The sequence below is a fragment of the Podarcis erhardii genome (genome assembly GCF_964252035.2).
Source record: "Podarcis erhardii genome assembly, chromosome: 11".
NCBI classification, from domain to species: domain Eukaryota; kingdom Metazoa; phylum Chordata; class Lepidosauria; order Squamata; family Lacertidae; genus Podarcis; species Podarcis erhardii.
Window position 1 is genome coordinate 24,536,600 of NC_138501.1, and position 22,799 is coordinate 24,559,398.

At 41.2% G+C, this 22,799-nt stretch overlaps 1 protein-coding gene across 7 annotated transcripts in view; it reads right to left on the minus strand.

The window, feature by feature from the left end:
• The window catches only part of CAST (calpastatin), a 57,309-nt gene that overhangs the window by 12,867 nt on the left and 21,643 nt on the right, over window positions 1-22,799 (minus strand). For 3 of the 7 annotated variants that reach the window (XM_081880412.1, XM_081880415.1, XM_081880417.1), the window contains 17 exons: window positions 18,947-19,006; window positions 14,708-14,773; window positions 13,562-13,612; window positions 12,343-12,399; window positions 12,140-12,253; window positions 11,508-11,609; window positions 11,367-11,429; window positions 10,950-11,048; window positions 9,549-9,629; window positions 9,408-9,461; window positions 8,278-8,376; window positions 8,081-8,176; window positions 6,315-6,416; window positions 4,734-4,817; window positions 3,241-3,288; window positions 1,555-1,659; window positions 1,015-1,116 (listed from right to left, as the gene is read on the minus strand). In XM_081880412.1, the coding sequence (XP_081736538.1) occupies window positions 1,015-1,116; window positions 1,555-1,659; window positions 3,241-3,288; window positions 4,734-4,817; window positions 6,315-6,416; window positions 8,081-8,176; window positions 8,278-8,376; window positions 9,408-9,461; window positions 9,549-9,629; window positions 10,950-11,048; window positions 11,367-11,429; window positions 11,508-11,609; window positions 12,140-12,253; window positions 12,343-12,399; window positions 13,562-13,612; window positions 14,708-14,773; window positions 18,947-19,006 (1,383 nt within the window). The remainder of the gene's footprint in view (window positions 1-1,014; window positions 1,117-1,554; window positions 1,660-3,240; window positions 3,289-4,733; window positions 4,818-6,314; window positions 6,417-8,080; window positions 8,177-8,277; window positions 8,377-9,407; window positions 9,462-9,548; window positions 9,630-10,949; window positions 11,049-11,366; window positions 11,430-11,507; window positions 11,610-12,139; window positions 12,254-12,342; window positions 12,400-13,561; window positions 13,613-14,707; window positions 14,774-18,946; window positions 19,007-22,799) is intronic. The other 4 variants (XM_081880416.1, XM_081880418.1, XM_081880414.1 and 1 more) reach the window with 3 other exon arrangements.

The window sequence follows — 22,799 nt, forward strand, 5'->3', positions numbered from 1 at the left end:
CCGCTGCCGCACGATTTATGTTCTCATCCTGAAGCCAAGTTCTTAACCTGAGGTACTATTTTTGGGTTAGTGGAGTCTGTAACCTGAAGCATCTGTAACCTGAGGTACCACTGTATACTGGTCATATTGGTCAGAATCAAGTATATACTGCCAGAGTTAATGCTAAATACGTTACATCTGGTACATGAGCCACCATAGCTGCTAGAGGGCCGCACAAATTTGATAAACATCCCCTCAATTCCTTCATCCAAGTTGTTTATAAAGATGTTGAACAACAGGGCCAGGACAGAACCCTGTGCCATCCCACTAGTCACATTTTTCCAGGATGATGAGGAACCCCATTAATGAGTATGCTATGGGTTCGGACAGTCAACCAGCTACAAATCCACCGAACAGTTACTTCGTTCAACCCACATTTTACCAGCTACCTCACTAAGTATCCCTAGATCAGGGTTTCCCAAAATTGGGTCACTAGCTGGTTTTGGACTACAATTCCCATCATCCCTGACTATTGGGTCCTGCTAGCTAGGGATGAGGGGAGTTGTAGTCCAAAAACAGCTAGTGACCCAAGTTTGGGAAACCCTGCCCTAGACTATGAACTTCCTCCTTCAAAGGAAGTGTGACTTCAGAACAGGCAAGTGGTCAGTTTCCTGGACCTGAAAGCCACCCATCCACAGGGCATCTGTCTTGGTAGGATTCAGTTCCAGTTTAGTGGCCCCCGGCTAGTCCAAAACTGCATCCAGATGATAGCTCAGGACTTGCACATCCATGCCTGTTACATGGAAATCAAGCCAGGCGTCATCAATATACTGTAGATCTCATGCTTCAAATCTCCCAACAGATTCATTTAGCTGTTAAAAAGCATTGGGGACCAAACAGTGCTCTGTAGCACCTCAAAACATAACTTCCACAAGGCAGACACAGAGTCATTCAGTGCTACAGAGTGACATATGCAGGCATGGTTGGTGCCCCCAAAATATGGGCTTGGCTTTGGATCCAGAAGAAGCTACTCACTGTAGAAACTCCTGATGGAGCTGAAGGTTGCACTGAAGGAACTGCAGGGGGTGTGGCCACATTTTCTTTGGGAGTTTTGGGGGGCTCAGCAGCTTCTGGCTTCTGAAAGAAAACAGCAACTAATGCATTTTGAAAACTGGTATCTATTATTAGCTTGAGAACAGCGGAAATTGTAGCACCTAAACCTCCGTTCCCAATGAGTAGGTGGGCTTCACAGGAGACCACAGCATGGATGGCCCACCCACCTGCCATCTTTGTGCAAACCTCTCATGGCCTTATATTAAGCAGCTGATATAACTCTCAACCCCTTGTGTGGCTTTGCACACCACCAGCCCTGGCCCCTGGTATGTTCCCAACCCACAGCTTCACCTTGCCCTCACGCTAAGTACACAAGTGACACATGGGGAGGAATATAAGGGAGGAAAGGAAGAACGGAAATGCTATACCTGAATTAAGCTTACTTCACCTTTAATTCTCTGCATCCAATGCAATGAAAGATTCTGAATTTTAAGGCAGGTTTCCTAGGCAAAGTAAACTCACCTTAGGCACATCAGCAGGTGTAGATGGTTTGGGTATTTCTGCGGGAGGAGTGGGACAGGCAAAATCTTTTGAAAATTCATCAACTAGGTCAGAATCGCTAAGAGGCTGTAAAAACAAAAACAAAAAATGAGAGGAAGACCGGAACTGTGCTGCTGATAAAATAAAGAACAGACATAAGAAGTGGCATTTATCAGAGTGCCTTCTTGGTAGTGGCACCCACTCTGTGAAATGCCCTCCCATCAGATGTCAAGGAAATAAACAACTATCTGACTTTTAGAAGACATATGGAGACAGCCCTGTTTAGGGAAGTTTTTAATGTTTGATGTTTTATCGTGTTTTTACTATTCTGTTGGGAGCCACCCAGGGTGGCTTGGAAACCCAATCAGATGGGCAGGGTATAAATAATAAATTATTTGTTGTTGTTAGAATGCAATAGAGGAAACTTGAGGAAACTTGAAAACGGTGGTTGAGCAGCTGGAACTCAGCTTCCGGGGGCTCTATGGCATGCTTGCCCTTCATTTACAATGGATTTAAATCTGCATACACAGCAGAAATAGCAGGAGGTCAGTGTGGTACTGACCACCTGTAACTGTAGGGAGAAAGAGGGAATCTTGGCTCCCCTCCATCTGGGGATTCAGTCCACCCCCTAAACAGGTTAGCTAACACTGCACAAGCTGGCAGAAAAGATCACCTGATAAAGTTAGGAGCATAAAGGCTGCAGCAGCATGTGTGCATGTATATAATGTTTGCAGAAAAGGCACCCAACCTTTGATTTGACTCATCTGTATTAGAACTATTTTATATCTATGAAACACAAAACAGGAGTATGCCTGCATAATTATACCACAAAACAGGAGTCACCAACATGGCACCCTTCAGATGTTGTTGGGACTCAAATTCCGATCAGCTGCAGCCAACATAGCCAATGGCAAAGGATGATGGGAGTTGTAGTCTAACAACATCTTAAGGACACTGCATTGGATACTCTCACCATAAAGCAAAGTACAGTGGTGCCCCACAAGACGAATGCCTCGCAAGACAGAAAACTTTTGCTAGACGAAAGAGTTTTCCGTTTTGGAGGTGCTTTGCAAAACGAATTTCCTATGGGCTTGCTTCGCAAGACGAAAATGTCTTGCGAGTTCCTGCGGGTTTTTTCCCCTTTCCCCCCCTTTTTCTAAGCCGCTAAGCCGCTTATCCGCTTAGCCGATAAGCCGCTAAAAGCCACTAAAAGCCGCTAAACCGCTAATAGCGCTAATCCACTAAGCCGTCAATGGGCTTGCTTCGCAAGACGAAAAAACCGCTAGACGAAGAGACTCGTGGAACGGATTCTTTTCATCTTGCGAGGCACCACTGTAAGTGTTTAAACACTGAGACAAAGATAAATGGCTGAATTGTCTTCAGTAATTGAGCAATAGGCATTTGTGCCACAATGCTAAAATAGCAAAAGAGGAATCAATTTAAACCAACACAAAATGTGCCTCTGAATTCAAATACTCATTTTGCACTGATCCCAAATATTAAGTAAACCATCTGTGTTAGAAACTGCCTTTTGAAGTTTACTATGCTTCCTTCTAAAACATCTCAGGCATTACGAAATCACAGAAAAATAGTATGTAAAAGTTCAGCTTCATCATTTGTTTACAATACAGATGAAGGAAAGTAAAACTAATAGAAACACTTAAGAACCTTTGGTTTTTCTTCAGGCTTTGGCAACAAGGGCTTCCCATCTTTATCCTAAAAATAAACAGGCAGAATTATCGTTAACTTTGCCATTTACACTGCACCAAATTTAAGATACTCTACATTGTTGTTGTTGTTTTATTTAAATTCTCAATATATAGATTTACTCCAGAGGGATCCAAATAATCCCCGCAATGGGGGGGAAATATCCACAGAGTTTCTCCACTGAACATATTTCATTTTGGAATTCCACTTATAAGACTAGCTAAGAATGCTGAGCCAAAAGAATAATTCAGGCTGAAGGAAGAGAAGAAACTACGTACACTAGTGATTATTTCTGGTTTCACATTTCCTTGGCTACCTTTTGAAAATAACTGTAAGGAGTAGCTAAGAAATTATCACTCTTCTGATGTGAAAATGATCACATGCTTCTATCCTCACCTCCCCCAGACACACACAATTGCAGGGTCCAGGTAGGTTCATATGGGGGAACGCACTCTCTAAGGCAGTGGTTTTCAACCAGTGTCCCATGGCATCCTTGGATGATGGTCATGGAGGCCCACTGGCAACCGTGGCCTCTGTCCTTCTTTCCTTCCCTCCCTCCTCTGATGCCCTCTCGCATCTCTACCTCCCAAAGTCTCGCACAGCTGTTTGTTGCAGCAGCCGTGGCTACAAGCTACCCAGGCAAAATGGTGCCTCTGGGGCTGGTCAAGGGGTGCTGGTTGCCAGGAGCTGAGGCAACCTCGGAGTAAACAACCAAGTGGGTAAGCCCTTGCTGTTGGAAATAGACTGATAGTACCAGGCTCTTATGGGGCAGTGTGAGGAGGCACTTCTCTTTGGGGCAGAGGGGCAGCTCAGAGACCAGGGGTAGCAGCAATGGCTGCCCAGAGGGCTCCCAAGGAGAGGGGAGAGGAGGCGGTGGCTGAGGGAACACTCCACAAGGGAGGGTGTTTGAAAAAGGGTGAGAGGCTGCCAGCTCTGCAGGCAAGGGGTGACGTAACTGGGCTCCTGAGCCCCACAGGGGTGCTGCAGAAAGAATATAGTTTGTCAAGGGAGCTGTGGACTTAAAAAGGTTGAAAATCTCTGCCCTAAGGTATTAGGGTCCTAAGCTGTAGAAGGCTGTAGAAATCATAACTGTGAATTGATAGCAGAAACTGATAGCTGAATTAGCTAGGATAGAATCAGTTTTATGCATTCAGACTATCTAGTCCCAGTCAACCATCTGCACATGGGATTCTGCATTAGTTGCAGTTTCTAAACTGCCTTCAAAAGCATTTGCTTGCAATACTCTGATCTGCAGGTGGACAACAGAATATACATTTAAATAATTGGAGGAGGGGGCTTTCTAGCTCTAGCTTGCTGCTGTTGGATCATAGCCAGCAGGGAGTTCAGAGTACTGAAAGAGCTGTTGTTTTTCTATTTTTCTTAACATGGGTTCAGTATGGTAAAATCTGGGATTTTATAGCACATGCAATGAAAAGTAGAGAAGAGAACTTTACCAATTCTGGTTTTAATCTGTACTCAGGAGGGATTGTGTCGTCGCGTTCACCAGGTTTCTTCTCCTTCCTTTCTTTGGCCTTTGGCTGAATAGAAAGAATCACAACATGTCAACACTTGAATTGCATTGCTGGATCTTTTGCAGGCAAGTTGGAAGTCAGGGAGATTGTGCCATAGAAACGTGTTAAATTTTAAACATATTTCTATGCATACACACACCTCCACCTCATATTTGGCATATTTCTGCTTCCTCCAATCTCCATTTCTCCTGCAGGGAACTCATAATTTTTGAATTTTCCTTTTTCCTAAACTAAATAAAATAGCATGCATACATATTACAGATGCAAAAGAACTGTTATAGGTACTGTATTTGTAACATTTATTCGGGGGCAGAGGTGGAGGATCCTGAAAGTACTATTAAAAAACACATTTTATCTGAAGTGGCCCAATACATTTCTAGCCTTGTCAGCTCTGTTTCTCAAGATTAACTAAGAAAGAACTCTTATTTCTTTTATAGGAACTATAAAAGCTTGAAGAAATAACTAGACAAAACTTAAAATGCATTGGGTAATTTCTGTGAATTAAAGTATTTCTTTATAGCACTTTTTGCATATTTCCTGTTGCTTTTGCTACACATCTGAAAAGCGTAATCCAGCCAAAATTAAGCATTTTTCAGCTGAATTACTATCACCAGCAACATTTTCATCATGCATTTAACACATTGAAGTCAATGGGGCACAGAATCCTACAATTGTAGCGTTGGAAGGGACCCCAAGGGTCATCCACAATTTATGCATGTCTACATAGTTTCAAGGGACGCGGGTGGTGCTGTGGGTAAAACCTCAGCGCCTAGGACTTGCTGATCGTATGGTTGGTGGTTCGAATCCCCGTGGCGGGGTGCACTCCCGTCTTTCGGTCCCAGCTCCTGCCCACCTAGCAGTTCGAAAGCACCCCTAAGTGCAAGTAGATAAATAGGTACCGCTTTATAGTGGGAAGGTAAACGGCGTTTCCATGTGCTGCGGTGGTGCTGGCTCGCCAGAGCAGCTTCGTCATGCTGGCCACGTGACCCAGAAGTGTCTCCGGACAGCGCTGGCCCCCGGCCTCTTAAGTGAGATGGGCGCACAACCCTAGAGTCGGACACGACTGGCCCGTACGGGCAGGGGTACCTTTACCTTTTACCTTACATAGTTTCAAGACTTTAAGTGGTATCAATCATGTACTAATTATTTATACAGCAATTGATTCACTTGCAACTCAATCCTATTATATTTACTCAGGAGCAAGTCTTGCCTTGCCCAGCTGGGCTCATTCCCAATTAGATGTGTGCAAGATTGCAGTCTTGGGAGTGTTTTGTTTTTTTAAAAGGTCATACAGTACTGCAAAACTGCTTCTTAACAGAAGTCTTCCCAGTCATTCTCACACATTCCCACATTGATGAAGCTACATTGTAGTTCAGCAGAGAAGCAGGCCACTAGCTACTACTACCATAGAATTCAAAGCGCTTTCAAACGTTTCTGCTAGCAGCAGACAAAGCAGCATTTTTTTCTGGCTTGTTTTGCAAGATTTTGCAGTGTAAACAATACCTCTTCCACTTCCACAATGGAGCTAAGGTCTACTTCCGGTTCCGGTTCTGGCATGCCAAGCGTATCCACAAGAGCATCCAAGGCACTGTCACTAAGGGCTACCTGCATCGCAAAGTGATAAAAATGACCATGGGCTATAAAAACAGCATATGTCTCACAATAGATGCAATATATACTGAGATTATTAGGACTCCAGTTACGGCAGTACACTGATGAATCTGGCATCCTTAAACAGCAGGATACTGTAATCTAGACACTTTGTCTAAAACATTGCAGTGTAGGAGGGTAAACTGTGTATTCTTCAGCTATTGGGCAACATGTCAGGCCACTTCAAGCACGATATCTGTAGGAATCTAGCTTTTCTGTAGCAGAAGCTAAATTGTAAGTGAACCAGAATGGCTGAGACTTGTGCATTTTGCCACTACTAAATCCATCTCTGGGTCCTGAAACTTGATCCAAGTATTTTATTTGTGGTCCAAGAACAGTGAACTCAGACAAAGAAAATGACACTATATGGAGAAAGCCCACTAATATAAATTCCCATTTACCTAAATCACTTATAGGTTGTTGGACTGCTGTCTAACTTCAGGTAAATAAAATGACTGGGTGTTATTTCCAGCTACTTAATGCTTAATATTCTCCAATATCTGGAGGCAGCAGGTGAATGTGGCTTTTTAAAATGCATATATGAGAAATAAAATGTATTTTGTTTGTTTGGCTTCTGCAAACCACCTCAAGGAAGTTTTACAATTTGAAGGCAGGATAACAGTATTTCAAAAAAATAATATAGTGTTAAGCTCATCCAATATCCTTAATATTAGAAGGCAATGGAAAGGCTATATACAGTGATACCTTACTCAAGCAGAAAGTAAAAACAGAAGCCAAGCCAGCACCCAGGAGAAGCAAGGGAGCATTCATTTGTCAGAAAGGAAAAACCACCTCTTAGAGCAGGCATCCCCAACCTGCAGCCCTGTTTTGGCCTACAACTCCCATGATCCCTAGCTAACAGGACCAGTGGTCAGGGATGATGGGAATTGTAGTCCAAAACATCTGGAGGGCGAAAGTTGTGGATGCCTGTCTTAGAGCAACAAAGGAAGTTAAATCACATCCTGACTCAAACAGCCAATACAGTATAGGTAACATTTTGAATCCCTAGCTATCACATCAGTTCAAAAGGCTACTTATGGCCACAATGAGGGTTATATTTCGTGTTTGCAGTATATTTTAGTTTGAAACCTTTTTACTACAGATTCAGGCTGCGTACCCAAAGGTTCAAAAGCTTCTAACCTGCACTGTTCCAAGTGATTTCACAATAGCAGCCAAACAGAAGTTATTTCAGAATGAGTAATTGATTCGTAAAAAGGTGAAATTTTTAAATCCACAACTGTTTGCAATCTACAAGTGTGTGCACACCTGGAATCTTATGCACAAACGCACCATCATCATCCCCCAGATTTTAAAGGCATCTTGGCCATTGGACAAAGGGGGATGCTGAAGTAAAGAAGGGGGATGCATGCAGGCAGGTAGTTTCTTAATAGAAATGTACCTTCCTCCAATAGGTTGCAGCCTAGTCTTCAAAAGCTTAAATACCTTTTGACTAAACAACAAGATTTAGCACTGACTCTTATATTACAGTTTGAGCATATATAATTTATGTGGAGCCCAGGGAGTCTTTCTCTCTCTATAACTTTGTAAAACTATTTTAGGATATCAGGTTCTCTGTGGTTATTTCAGTGGGGTAGGGGACCAGAGTACTTAATTTATACCTCTTCCATTTTGGCTTTCTTTTCTTTCGGAGGAGCTGAACTGCTGATCAAACTTGCAGACTCTGCTTGTAGGACTTCACCTTCTTCTGCAGGCTTCTTTTAAAACATGAAACAATTTAAATGTGTTGAGTTTTTCACAGGATTCAGATTGTAAGTCTAATAAAGAGGCCCTTTCAAAAAGATAGCAAAAGCAGTACCTCTTTTGGCGTGTCTTTCTTCTCTCCAGCAGATGTTACAGCACTGCAAGTAAAATCAGATGACAGAGCATCTGCAAGGTCATCATCTGTCATTGTTGGCTAAATGAAAACACAAACTGGGTTACGCTTTTCACCAGTTGCCCAACAGCAGCTTACAGTTTGCGGGCACTTGCACATTTATGGATGCAGAGCTGTGCTGTAGGGTTGTCAAATCCTGAGCTAAAGACACCATCTCTTACTCTAGCAACTCTGTCGAAGTTACAGTGGCTTATTTTCCCAGTCCTGAAGTAGCAGCAGAAAGGGAAATGGGGCAGAAGAACAGACACTGGAGTGAGAATCACTCTACTCACATATATATTTATGCCCTGGAGTTTTTAGAAAAACAGGTTGTCATCTCAGGTCAAGAGCTGACAATCTACCTCTTGACGGGGAGACTGCTTATAGAAATAGAAGGATTTTGCAGATGATTTGTGTCTGCAACCCACAATCTGCTAAGGGAACTACAGAATTACAAACTATTCTGAGTTACTCCTTCTGTCAGTTGTTTGCAATTCTGCCCTGTGGCACTCTGCATCAGCAATGGACAAATAGCAGATTATGGTCTGGATCCAGATATTGATCCCTTGATTAAGGGACCACTACATGTTGTGGTGAATCAACTAGCATAAATATCTGTTGCACGCAACATCTATCAATTTCTAGGGTCTAGTTACTGACTTCAACATAAATCAAATGAAGAGATTTTAGCATTGGCCATACATGAACCACAGCTGTATACTAGAAGCTGGCACAGTTGTAGTTTAACCATTTAAACCTTTTTATATCAACAATACCAAGACTACTCAAGTGCAACAGCACAGCACACAATGTGTTGGAGAAATTACTAACTGATTTCAATGGGACTAAAGCATAAGAAATTTAGGGTGATATTCAGCGAGGTTTTTCTCAGAATTGACGCAATGAAATTAATTAACATGGCTAAGTTTAGTCTGTTAACAGGTCTACTCTGAGTAAAACCACCATCCATCCCATTGATTACAATGCAAAGTTTATAAAGAACTAGGCATATCTTCAAAAACCAGTAATATATTTTCCATTTTCACACTTTGTGCCAAATAAATAAACCATACCTGAGATTCTCCAACCGCCACTGGCGGGGGAACTACTTTGCCATCTCCTTTACCCTGAAAAACAAAGTTTTGTGAATGAGTACTGCAACTAATGTGCAGTAGAGAAAGCATCCAAGGCATAGTTTTGGTTTTACTACTTACCTCTAGGAGTTTTCTGTACTCTGGAGGAATTGTGCTCTCCCGTTTACCCAGCTCTTCTATATATAAGGAAGACATTGGGTCCTGCATCATGTAAAAATTATTGTTGACTCATTAAATCAATGACTAATACATAAATATATACAAATCATTCATATAAGATTATGATTTACTATGAAAAGAGAGCAATAACATTCAAATATTTGTTAACCACCTAAACTTACTAGTTGCTGTGAAAAACAAAAACAATTCATTCAAAAACATGGTTAAAAATGTAAATCATGCAGGTTCACAAGCAGTGAACCATAGTTTAGATCAGCTTTCCCCAAGCTGGTGCCCTCTAGAAGTTTTGGATTACCACTCCCAGTCATGCCATGCTGGTTGAGGATGATGGCAATTATAATCCAAAACATCTGGAAAGCACAAGGATGGGGATGACTGGTTTAGATTACCACGAACAAGACTGCAGGTGTCTTAAGCTCACACATTCCCTCTTCCATGGGAATACCCAATCTGGAAAATTATCAGGTCCCAAGCCAGCTATTGCTAGATGTATTTTAAAAAAACAACAACTGCATGTTAAATCCAAATACGTATTTTCAAGTTTGGCCCTAACTGGGTTCCCTCGATTCAGATGCTTTTTAAAAAATTGCTGAAAGGACTTCTACAAAGTCTTGCTGCTTTTGCAAACACATTACGTATTTTCCTAAATTTAGAAGTTGGGAAATGGAGAGATCCGGTGACAATCTAGGCTTCGAGCCCAGTTTATGGTGAGGATGAAGATAACATAATTCTCAACAACAGGAAAAGAAAGGGAGAGGTCCAGTCCAGGCAACCATCCATCCATCCATCCATCCATTCTAAACTGCGTTTTAGATGTTTTCGAATAAGACGGCATGAGACTCAGGCTTGTATGCGCCTCCTTCACCACTTTTCCATGTGTGTGAGAAGGAGAGGAAGGGAGCTTCTGCTTTCACTTTAGAACAAACTGCAGTTCCCTGCTAAGGATAAGCTCAGAGCTGTTGTTCATTCATAGGCATCCCCTGCCTTTCAACAGTGGAGGTTGAACATAAGACATCATGGCTAGCAGCGGGGCTTCTTTTCTAGCCAGAGCTCATCGTAGCTCAATTCCAGCACCTCTCAGGTGGGTGCCATTACCATTCTAAGAGAAGTTTATGGTGAGCTCCAGCACCTCTTTTTCTACAAAAATAGCAGCGGCTAATAGCCACTTGTAGCCTTGTCCTCCGTGAATCTGTCTAATCCTATAATGTGCAATTCAGATCAAGTTCACTAATGATTTGAAGTACAAATTCATATACAAAAAAGGCTACTGCTACCAAAACAAATAAGCTCACAAACACAGGCCTAATAAATAAGACTGTTTAAATACAGGAGATCTTATACCGAAACTGTTGGTCCAGTATATTCAGGAGTAGGTGGCTCGTTTTCTTCAGGACCTCCAAGGGTATCAATTAGATCATCTAAGGCAGCATCTATGTCAGACTAGAAAAAAAGATTTTTATGAAGTACATGGCACTTCAGATAACTTATAGATTTCCCTCACAAATTCAGCAAAAAATATTCCTGCATTGCAAGGGTTACAGGACACTCATGGTCCCTCCCAACTCTATGATTCTGTGAAATGATCTAACTCAGTGAAGGCCAAACTTGGCCCTCCAGCTGTTTTGGGACTACAACTCCCATCACCCTACCTAACAGGACCAGTGGTCAGGGATGATGGGAATTGTAGTCCCAAAACAGCTGGAGGACCAAGTTTGGCCATCACTGATCTAACTAGACAGCCAATGAACTGTGGCTTACCTTTTCAGCTGGTTTACTTTCTGCAGCAGCTGGGGCTGGGGCTGGCAATTTGCCTTCTTTAGTCTGCAGATAAGAATGCATTTCTGAGAACTAAGCATAGGATTACATTTGCATCTGATTAATGCCAAACACTAAACTTACCTCTGCAGCTGCAATAGTCAAGCCTGCAGCTGCTACTGCTCCAGCTGTGCCAGCAGATGCAACAGCTGCCTTGGTGGGCAATGACTTGTCATCAGGTTTAGCCTTAAGTGGAGAAAAGTCAGAGAGGTCCAGGTGAAACTTTGCCATTAATATTTTAAGGCAGCCCAACTATAACCTACACAAAACTGTGTTGCAGCATGGACATAATGTTTTCCCTTCCTGGAGTTTTAATTGCATGACAGCTGGGAAGCTGAACATGGGAAAGCACACATATAGCCAGACATTACGAAGTCAGCCTTGAAGAAAAAAATTATCTATAAGAAATCACATTTTATTCAACACTTACAGGGAACTATATTAATGTTCTGTAATTATTTTACTGCAAAGAAAAACAAAAACATCCAGGTGTATTTACAGTATATTAATTTATAACTAGAAAAAAGCAGGAAAAATGCAAATAATTTATTCAACTTATTTATGTTGATAAAATGGTATTAAGCCTTGCATTGGTCCAGTTAAAGTTGGGTTTTAGTCAATTTTGTCCCATCCTTTGGGGCAAACACTTTAGATACCTAACCTTGGGAGTGCCACTCAAAAGCTTTCTGAAGAAGGTTTTTCTGCTTATATTTTACCTTCGGTTCTTCTTTGGATGTCAGCTGTGTTGATGTCTTGTCAATCTGACCAGAGGGTACTTTTCCAGTACTTGGTTGCTTAGGTTCCACTACAGGTTTGCTTTGGCTTTTTGCCTACATGTACACACATAAAAAGATGAATGCCCTTACATAAATTTGCATTGTAAAGAATTATATTTCCTAGTAAGTAAAATAAAAATTACCCCTCCAGGTTCTTTTTGCTTCTCTTCTGATGATCGTTTAGACTGAGAATCATCTGGCTGTGTGAAGAGAGATAGCAATATAATTGATCAAATTTAAATGTAAACAAACAGTTACAGATAAAATGTAAACAAACTAGTCTGCACAACGAAGAAAGTAATAGTCAAAAGTATTTTCGCTGTGACGGAACAATACAAGCCTGAACGTTGTCCAAAAATCGTATTTGTATCACATGTCTATGAGCACAACTGCATGAAAATTAGGGGTCCTTGGTGAAGTAAACACCCCATCTGAATGTCAGAATCTGAATGAATCTGGGATGGGCACAGCCCCTGCAAGCAAGCCTTCAGCTGAATCTGCACTGACTTGCAGTCCACCTCTCCTTCATCTGACAAGTCTTCCTGAAGGATCAAAATACACTCACGGGAATCATAGGATGGGCTGCCTCTGTCTCATTATTTCTAGGCAGAAGTGATATGTGCAGGTTTCATCAAGGTTTTAAGTGCAACTCATTTTATGCCCAGTAACTATGAAATTTGTATTCTAACTCTTCATTCCCCGAGTGCGGGGAGGGTCTTTGCATCATTTGCTCTCCTGGTGCTGCTGTCTTCCCGACATCTTTGTGAACATGCATTTACACAGGCAATGTTCCTAAAAACTAACAGCAACTGTGCTAATGCAAGCTCATTTACTGATACATAGTTTACAAACCATATTTGTTTATACCAGATTAAGTGCATAATGGAAGCTATTTATTCCTCTTGTTTTGCATCCTGCTTTTCCCTAAGAGCTCATTTACTCTTATTAAAATGCATCTAGGAACTAAGTGTAATCGCCACTGATTTCAGTGCAACTTAATTTCAGGCTGCTTTCCTTTGACACTGTGCGGAAATGGGAAATGGGAAATGGGAAATGGGAAATGGGAAATGGGAAATGGGCAGGGATAGTCAACTGTGCAAGCTGCTACTGTCAGAAAGCCACTATTCTCTTTTTCAGAGTTATTGCAGAATAGACATTACAACACCCCATTGGAAGAAACCTAATAGACTGATAAAACATTCAGAAGGCCCTGAATTAAACCTTATAGATTATGAAACCCAGAACTTTTGTTTAAAACAAATAATGATTAGTCAAACAAGCGAGCTTCATCACATATGTAAATGCTTATGAAATATTAGTTCAGGGCAGAGCAATTCAAAACATAAATGTATGTTACCTTACCTTAGCTAACTGTGCTGCTTTTTCAGCTTCTGCTTTGGCTTTTTGGGCTGCCTACAATATGAACAATGTCAAACGAAAAAGCCAATTATTACATTAAAAATAAATTGATATTCCTTAGAATGCAACAATATTTACAAGCAGAAATAGCATGAACAGAAGTTGATGAAATGGACTTTCCTCCTCTGGAACATTCATTGGCTACAGCAGTACAAACCCCTGAGAGCTGTTACTGATAGGGATTGAAATATTTTGAACCGATAGCTAAGGAGTAAAAAACAAACCAACCTATGACTCCCATGAGGCTTTTTTGAAAGCCATATTTTAATTGACCAATGAATTCTTAACTCTTGTGTGGCACAAGATTGCTTATTAACCGTGAAGCTAGCAGAATGAAATGAAGTAGAGCATAAAGACAGGCAGACAGTTAAGGAATTATAAAATCCAAGTGTTGAGGAATTATGTGGGGAGAGCAATTTAAGTGGTGGATTAGAATGGAAAGAGAGGGGAGAGAATTCCCAGTCAGGAGAGAGAATTTATAGCAAGTGATACCTCGGGAGCAGCTTTACTATCATTGAACCAACAAGCGCTTTTTAAGCTCTCAAAGAACACAAGCAACACAGCTGTAAATTGCTCACTTCAACTCAAGTGTTACATGTTGTACTCTGGACTAGCCATCATTCTAAAATTTGACTTGAAGCATTTCTCTAGTGCCTATATATATATATATATACACACAAGCCACACAGGCACACATTTTATAAGTACGAAAGTCCATTATAAACACATAGAGCAGGAAATCCTAGGTTTTCTGTTTGTCTTGTAGCCCAAACAAGTCTGCTATAGCTGTATCCATATAGTTCTCCAATAGTGAAGTTTGACCACTACATAGATATTAGCCACCACGCGTCTCTAGCTAGTAGTTGGCATACTGTCATGCCACAAGAACAAGGACACAAATGAAATCACATTTGGTGGTTTATTTCCATGGCGGACTGTATGCTTTGGAAAAGATTGCAGCGTGACTATATGCAACTAAAGACAGACACAAAATGAAGTTTATTAGTTCAAGACTGATGAATGTGCACATGCTGCTGGTATAGCTGGTGTTATTTTCAAACACACACACAAAAACCAATCTCTTTTCACCTGCTTCTTGTTTCGTTTTCTTTTGTGGGATTCCACTCCACTGGCCTTTTGCTGGCTTGAAGAAGCCTAATATTGAGAGCACAAACTCAGGATGCTTACAGAAATTGTGTAAGGCATGCCAAGGAAATGTGTTTCAAAAACAGGGGGAGGCCGTTTTAGAGCATAAAGCACTGAAAAGAAATTTCCCTTTCCTTTTTAAAGGCTTTCTGAGGAAGCGTTTTATTTTACGAAAGGTTGAATTTTTAAACACGACATTTTCAGTAATAAGAGCTTCCGTGCCAACATGTGTTCCACCCTCGTTTCCAGCACAGGTGCACGTTACAGGAATTAGCAGGTGCATGTCTGAACACCATATGTACCCATGCATTCCTTGTAATGGTGAAAACTTTCCCCTTTGGTGAAAGGCTTATTGGTAGGACACAGCCTTGCCATACAAAAATTCCCAGGTTCAGTTCCTGGCATCTGCAGAGAGGGTTGGGAGAGACTCCTGCCTAAAATCCTGGAGAGCTACTGCCAATCTGTGTTGACAATACTGAGCTAGATGGACTAATTGTCTGAGTCAGCTTCCTACGCAGCTTTAGTCATATTCTTTAAAAGTCACACTGACCTAGAGAGACTTGTCTTGGAAAGGTATGAAAACACATGGCAGGGCTATGCCTCTGTTCACCTCTCCCCAACTCTCTTTCCCCCCAGAACATACAGGTAACCAGCATCCAAAAAATTAACTACTGCCAACAGTTGTGAAGGTCAAGTAAGTGTTGCGCTTGCGTTAAAAGTAACACTGAACTTAGGTACCAATCAGAACAATGTCTTTTCTAGCTTCCTGTTCTGCACAGGTTTACAGCCATAAAACACATCAAAGAAAGAGAGGAAAACAATGGAACTGAATTGAGCATAGCCTTTACTGCAGCATTTATGCTGCATCACTGGCTTGAGTTATTAGGTTGCAATGCTCTGCACACTTACTAGAAAGAGACTATGTTCCAGGAAACTAAACAGGACTTCTGGGTAAACAGGATAATACTGTTAGAGAACAGGGCATATGCTGACTGATTGTTTTATGCAATATTATGCATTGCAAGAGCTGAGCTGTGAAAAGATAATAATAATAATAATAATAATAATAATAATAATAATAATAATAATAATTTATTTATACCCTGACCATCTGGCTGAGTTTCCCCAGCCACTCTGGGCAGCTCCCAATCAAGTGTTAAAAACAATACAGCATTAAATATTTAAAACTTCCCTAAACAGGGCTGCCTTCAGATGTCTTTTAAAGATAGGATAGCTGCTTATTTCCTTCAAATCTGAAGGGAGGGTGTTCCACAGGGTGGGCGCCACTACTGAGAAGGCCTTCTGTCTGGTTCCCTGTAACCTCACTGCTCACAATGAGAGAACTGCCAGAAGCCCCTCGGCGCTCGTTCTCGGTGTCTGGGCTGAATCATGGGGGGTGGAGACGCTCCTTCAGGTATACAGGACTGAAGCCAAGATATTCAACAGATTATCCTTCAGCTGGATTTGCAGCTTCTTTTTGTCGCTTCCCATCCTCATTCTCTTTTCTATTCTATTCAGCTGCCTCTTTCTGAACTCAGTTGCACTAATGCCCTTCACTTCTTAGCCAACCAAATCCCACCTTAAAGCTACAGGAGCAGAGGGAGTGGGGTAAAGTGGGGGTACCCTTTTTTCACTGCCAGAGGCCGTGTGGCCATTGCTCCAAAGTGCGGCACCCATCTGAAGAGGATGGGAGAGATTCCCTTGCTTTATCCAATGTAGCTGTCCTGGAAACCCTGTCTATTCTTTTTCCAGCCCTTGTTGTGTTGTGTAAGTAATGCTAAGAGATTGTCAATATAATTGTGAATGGAAGCCAAGTTTAAAAGGATCCACCTCATGGAGAAAAGAAATGGGTTGAGTGGGAAAGACAGAAGAAGAATAGGACTGGGAATAGGCCAGTGGTACTTGCAGTCTGAGGACAGAAAGGGTCCCATTTTAACACAAAATCTGCTCACAATTTTATGTGCTTCTGTACCTGAGCCATGAGGATAAAAATGGAAAATATACCTGAAAATTATATATATATATAGTGGCTCAGATTAAGAGATCTCTTTTAAGTACACCCAAGGGGCTAGAAGATTTCCAGTGGGATCAATGACTTTTTTTTCCTTTTGAAAAGGAGACCACTGTGCCATATCAATAAGTTTCCCTTCAGTTTTCAAAGTGGTTTTATGGCATGGGAAGCTGCTGTTTGATAATAGCAAATGGCAGCTTCCTATACATTTTCTTCATGCCATTCATGTACCACTTCACTGTAAAAGAGATCCACTTCTGGGTTAGGCAGAAAAGCAATTCCTGAAACATATAGCAGCAGGGAAGCAAAAGGATTAATGCTCTCTCTTCCTGCAATCAAGGAAGCTAGAGCAGTTAAGAATGATTTTCAACCACTTCTTCTCCAACAAGCATTGATAACCTCCTAATCTAAAGTCCTGCTCTTTAGTAAGGCAACTCCCCTTCAGGTAGATCAAGGCAAAAGGAATATGAGGAAAAGGCACACCCCTTTTTTGTTTCAACAAGTTTCGGAGGTATGAAAGACAGAGATCTAAGTAGTAAGCAGATATCCCTCATTCCAAATTGCAACATTACCCTAAGCAGAATGTAGAGAACTTTAGTTTACCATGTAATTTCAAAGGTGACTGGGTGATTTAAATTTTGCAGAAATTATTATTAATAGGCGCTTTGAAGGCCTGACTCAACCACCTCAATATTCCTCTGTGACTCCTCTTCTTGCTACATTAAGCAACTTCTACAAATCAAAGGTATCACACAGGTACAATTCACACATAGGAAACAGGAAGAGTGATCCTTTATTTTGTTCACAAGAGAAGAGCAGAACATTTCTAGTCTGATCTAAATTGTGTGCAAAAACAGGCTCTGCATTTCTAGAGCTGGGTTTTTGGCGCCCTCTCTAACAAGGTAAGGAACGTGCCAAGTGCTTCTAGTAGTCATTTGAATCTATAAATAGGATGCCCACTTTGCCTATTTATATGAGCACTTGAGTGCCAGTCCCATGAAGGTGAACACCAGAGCGCAAGAACAGATCTCTCAGAGTTTGGCTTACACTGACAAGTCATGACACACCTGCCTTAACAGAAACATGATTTACAACTGCCAAGTAAGCAAGTTAATAGAAGCTAAATACTCTAGACCAGGAGTAGGGGACCTTTTTCAGCTGGAGGGCTGCATCCCCTTGTACAGAAGCTTTTAGGAGCCACATGCTGGTGGAGGGTGCAATCAAAGGCAAAACCAGATAGATCAAGTAAGCTCTCCGTCTTGCTGTGCTGGCTTCAGCGATAGCTGCGCAGCCTGCATTCGCTCCATAAGACACACACACATTCCCCTTACTTTTTAGGAGGAAAAAAGTGTGTCTTATGGAGCGAAAAATACGGTAGTTTACTGCACCAACAATGGGACTGATTACATAACAGGCAGAATGAGATAGACTTGTTTTTATGAGGTTAGCCTGCTGTAGGATTTGATGAAGTCAGAAAATGAGAAATTTAGGAATCAAGGTTCTGGGGATGAGGAAATAAAATAGAACATGCAATTTTACATGGTCAATAACTGACCTACCTGGGAAAGTTTTTCCCCTCTTAAGCAATGACAATTTCAGCTCACTACTATCCTCTCTCAAAAGAAGGAATGTTGTCTAGGGAGTTGCATATATGACTAAACACTATTAGTTGCAAAGGAATAAAGATTGCCTATCAGTTATGCACATATGAGCAAATTGAAACATATAATTTCACCTGACACATAAAACAAAGATTAGCATCACCTATATGCTGCTGTTGTTTTAGAGAAACTGATTGTGGACATTCCATTCAAATCCTAGCACTGAAACCATATCAGTAGGAATTGGTTGAATAAGTGGTACAATTTCCATACAATTTCCATGTGATCACAACAGAATTGCTCTCCACAACAGTTCTTAAGCACTGTTAACATTTATTACTTGCTCATATAAACCATTTTGATGGAGATTAACACTGATAGTACACCAGTAGTGTTAAACTCTTGTGTTAAACCCTACTTCTTGGGTCAGTCAGCAACTTGCACTCACTTATAAGTGCTCAGAGATGGAAAAAGATCACATAGCAATTTCTTATAATAGCTGCTGTAAAAGTAGCACAGAATCAGACTGGTATAAATGGACACTTGCTTATCCTTTTTCAGAAGACATACCTTTGTTTCAGAAGGCTTCATAGTGGGTGCCTTTGAGGAAACAGTGGAAGAAGACTGAGCCTACAATGTGCAAAAAAAAAAAAAAGATGTGAATTAATTGCCCACCAATGGGAGTTAACTATTTTTATATATTTTAGAATTCCATCCCAATACAGCAAGTTGCAAATCTGTATGCCAAAGCTCTCATTGATCTTGGATGTTCACTGACATCTTGGATGTTGCACTGACCCTTTCCCCCACAAATTGCACAGAGCATATAATGAATGGGGAGTTGCATTTAAATACACAAATAACCAAAATTCCATAGACTCGTTACAAGATTAAACAAGATATAACATACTCATTCATTAGTGGTAGGACTGAACTAAAGTGCAAAGGTGGTTTTTTTTGGGGGGGGGGGAATGTGCTATAAACAAGTAGAAGCTTGAATAGTCAGAATAACCTGGAGTGCTTATATCAGGCACAGATTTTTTTTATTAGCCATGTTTGGTTTCCTTCTGGAATGCAAAGTGGGTTACAGATAACCAATAGAATGAAATGAAATTGATAATACTAAGCGAGTTGTTCAAGGGTGGATTACGTTTTGATAATCTCTTAATAGGGGCAAACTAACATTGCTAGACTTAAGAAAAATGAAAGGACACAGGAGAAATGAAAGGGCACAGAACAGCAATTATTACAGGCTGCTTACAAAACCAATTAATGTTAAGATATTAACCTTCCCTCCCACCTTCCTTCAATATGAAGGTTAATGATGTACTGAAACCAAAGATGTCATTATACTGTCAAAATTATTTATTGAAAAAAACCAGGCTAACAATCCCATCTTAATCCAAGCTTTCCAGAGCTGGCCCGAAGAAAACATTAAAACTCAGAATTACAGAACTGTAGAGTTGGAAGGAACCACGAGGATCATCTAGTCCAAACCCCGGCAGTGCCAGAATCTTTTACCTAACATGGGGCTCATGCTCTACCAACTGAGCTATCATTTGAAATACAGTAAGTGGTTGTAGGCTCTGGCAAGTCCAACCTAAGAGTTTTACATTTACATAGGAGCCACATGGAACAGGTCCCTTATTTAAATTTTCTGTTTAAATTCAAAAAACCATTTTCTTTTGCACCCTCATTGCATAAAATGTGGCAAGCAGATATTCTATTGTTAAGTACATGTCTTCAAGTGACAGACTCAACTTCAATAGATTCTGAATGGCATGCCAAAAGGCTTTCACTATGTAATTTGACTATATTATCCACCTATATTTTTCCAACAAGTAAATGCTAGGCAATGAAGTCATACTTTCATTCTACAGTAAGCCACCTTCACATAATCAAGTTACTTGTACAAAGTCTTCCTCCTCCTGGATACAGGACAAGTATCTGTTCCAAGCCTCTTTAAAATGAGTCACATTCATTATTGTCATTGAGTAAACATGCATCTGGAAGAGGCTGCCACCACCCTTGCCTTATAAGCAAGTCCCATACCTACCCTACTCAAACTGCCAGATTTGAGGCAATTGGATTCCAGGACTTGGGGAAGCAAACTGTCAGTCCCCAAGTGGGTGTAAAACAGCCCTGTGGGGTTCCAGAGCAGCAAATAAACATCAGAGGGACCATAGGGAAGTGTGAAATAAAAATTTAAGAGCCAGTGAGGTGTTGAGATCAAAGCAGTAATCATGGAAAGAGAACAGCAGCTCATGGTAAACTCTTTAGACTGGAGATGAGATACTCAGGGAGAACAATATATTAGGCTAAGGCTTCTTAAGCATGGAGGAGGACAATTTTAATCCCAGTCATAACTGGGGGAGAAAAGATAAACCTTCCCCTCTACGTGTGTGACAGTCTACATAACAATCTCTCTTACAGATAGGTAGCCGTGTTGGTCTGCCATAGTCAAAACAAAAAAAATTCCTTCTGAAGAAGTGTGCATGCACACGAAAGCTCATACCAAGAACTGACTTAGTTGGTCTTTAAGGTGCTACTGGAAGGAATTTTTTTTGTTTTAATCTCTCTTACGTTTGCACACACCTGTTAAAGACTCACAGGAGGATGGTTTGATGGGATCAGCAGATATATTGATTATGTATCGGTTCTTCAACTGGACTATAAACAAAGCAGGTTTGAAACTGAACATGAAACTAGAGGGAGCTTTTTATTTAAACTGAGAACGATCACAATTTAGTTTTTCAGCACCACGTGTAATAAAACCCTTAGGAAGAAATGGCAAGAGTGTGGCCAAGGGAAATTTAATCTGTCACAAAGACTGCAAGGAGACAATAATAACATTTACATTGTACACATCTAATGCTACAGTGATGTCTTTCTTCATCGCAACTCTACAGAATGTTATTTGTTTCCTCTACTGTTTTCCTTTCAAATATTTATCAAGCAGCCATTAAAAAATAAAAAGCTTTTTACCACTATCTGAGTTCATAAACAAGTTTTGCCATTGATGAACCATGTGAATACATATGTTGGGCTTGGAAACAAATATGAAAAGAGTTGCCTGGTAACCGGTAATAACTGTATGATTCATAGCTAAACAGAACTTGGGAGAGATTGTAGCGTGTTTGACCAGAGGCACACCCAGTTTATAATACAAGAATTGTGAACTGCCTGGTGCACTGAATAAATCTGGCTCTACTGAAAAAGGAAGAGAGAGAAATTTCAGATTTCAAAAACACAGCAGGAACAAAACCAGAGTGTGGATATTTTCATGATAAAATCAGAGCACCGCTATAGAATATTAAAATAGCTGTAGTAAAGAATAAAAAATGCTTCACGGTGAATCTTCAAAGTATAGTTAGGGCAGGCATAAGTCACACCTGAATCTAGACCCGGAGGGTTTCTCTCTACCTTAGCTTCCTAGAGACAGTATTATATACTTAGATATATAAGCTAGGTGCCAAATGGTTCCTTACACCAAGGTTGAAGGCACCAAAATGGAATGTCTATGTAATGGTTGTGAGGGGGTTACTTGTGCGTAAATTGCCTTCAGTTTAGTCAGTTTGTTTGCTCAACCATGTTTAGGGTTAGAGCTCGCCCTCCGTGACCTGTTAGTCACTTGCAGAATCCGTCAGTGGGCATTTCTTGAACCTCTTCCAGCATAAAAGCTGTTTGACCCCAAGTCTCCTCCTATGTTCCCTGCGCGGAACACGTCTGCGCAAGTGAGGGGAAGGCAGGGGCGTGCCAGCGCTCTCTCCACTAGATTCGGGTGAAGGGTCTTGGAGCCCTGTCACCAATTCCTCCATCTCCCTCTCTTCTCTATTGGTGTTACGCTGAATTCCTTCCCCCCTGCTGGTCCCCTCTCCGGCATCGCTCTGGAGCCCTGCCTCCGCCACTCGCTCTGATGTCAGTTCCCTGACATCCTAGTTGCATTTTTGGGCAAGATGGCTCTAAAGTCTTATTTTTCAAATGGGGGACTGAACGTGATTGATTCTCAGTTAAACATCTGGTGAGTTCAGATGGCAACCTTGAGCTAGCTTAAGAGCTTTGAGAAATTAAAGAAGAGTCACTTGATCCAGGGACAATGGCCTATTCTGACCTCTTTTTCTTAATGGTGACTGCTCCTGCTCGGGCTGCACAGAAAAACCATTTTGGTTCCAGAAATTCATTCTCACTGTGCAGATAAAATATAACTTATAGAATTCTACAGGATGGTGTACTGGTGTGTGAAAACAGTCCAGATCCAATGAGCCCCAGATGGTGAAGATGTTGGGTGCCACCCTGGCACCCAGGCATCTTCACTTGGTCAGAAGCAGTTGAAAAGCAAGTGCAAAATGTGTGTGGCACGTGGCTAATTTTGAACACTACCTAGAGATCAGAGTCTTGAGCTGGAAGTAGGAGTCTAAAGAGT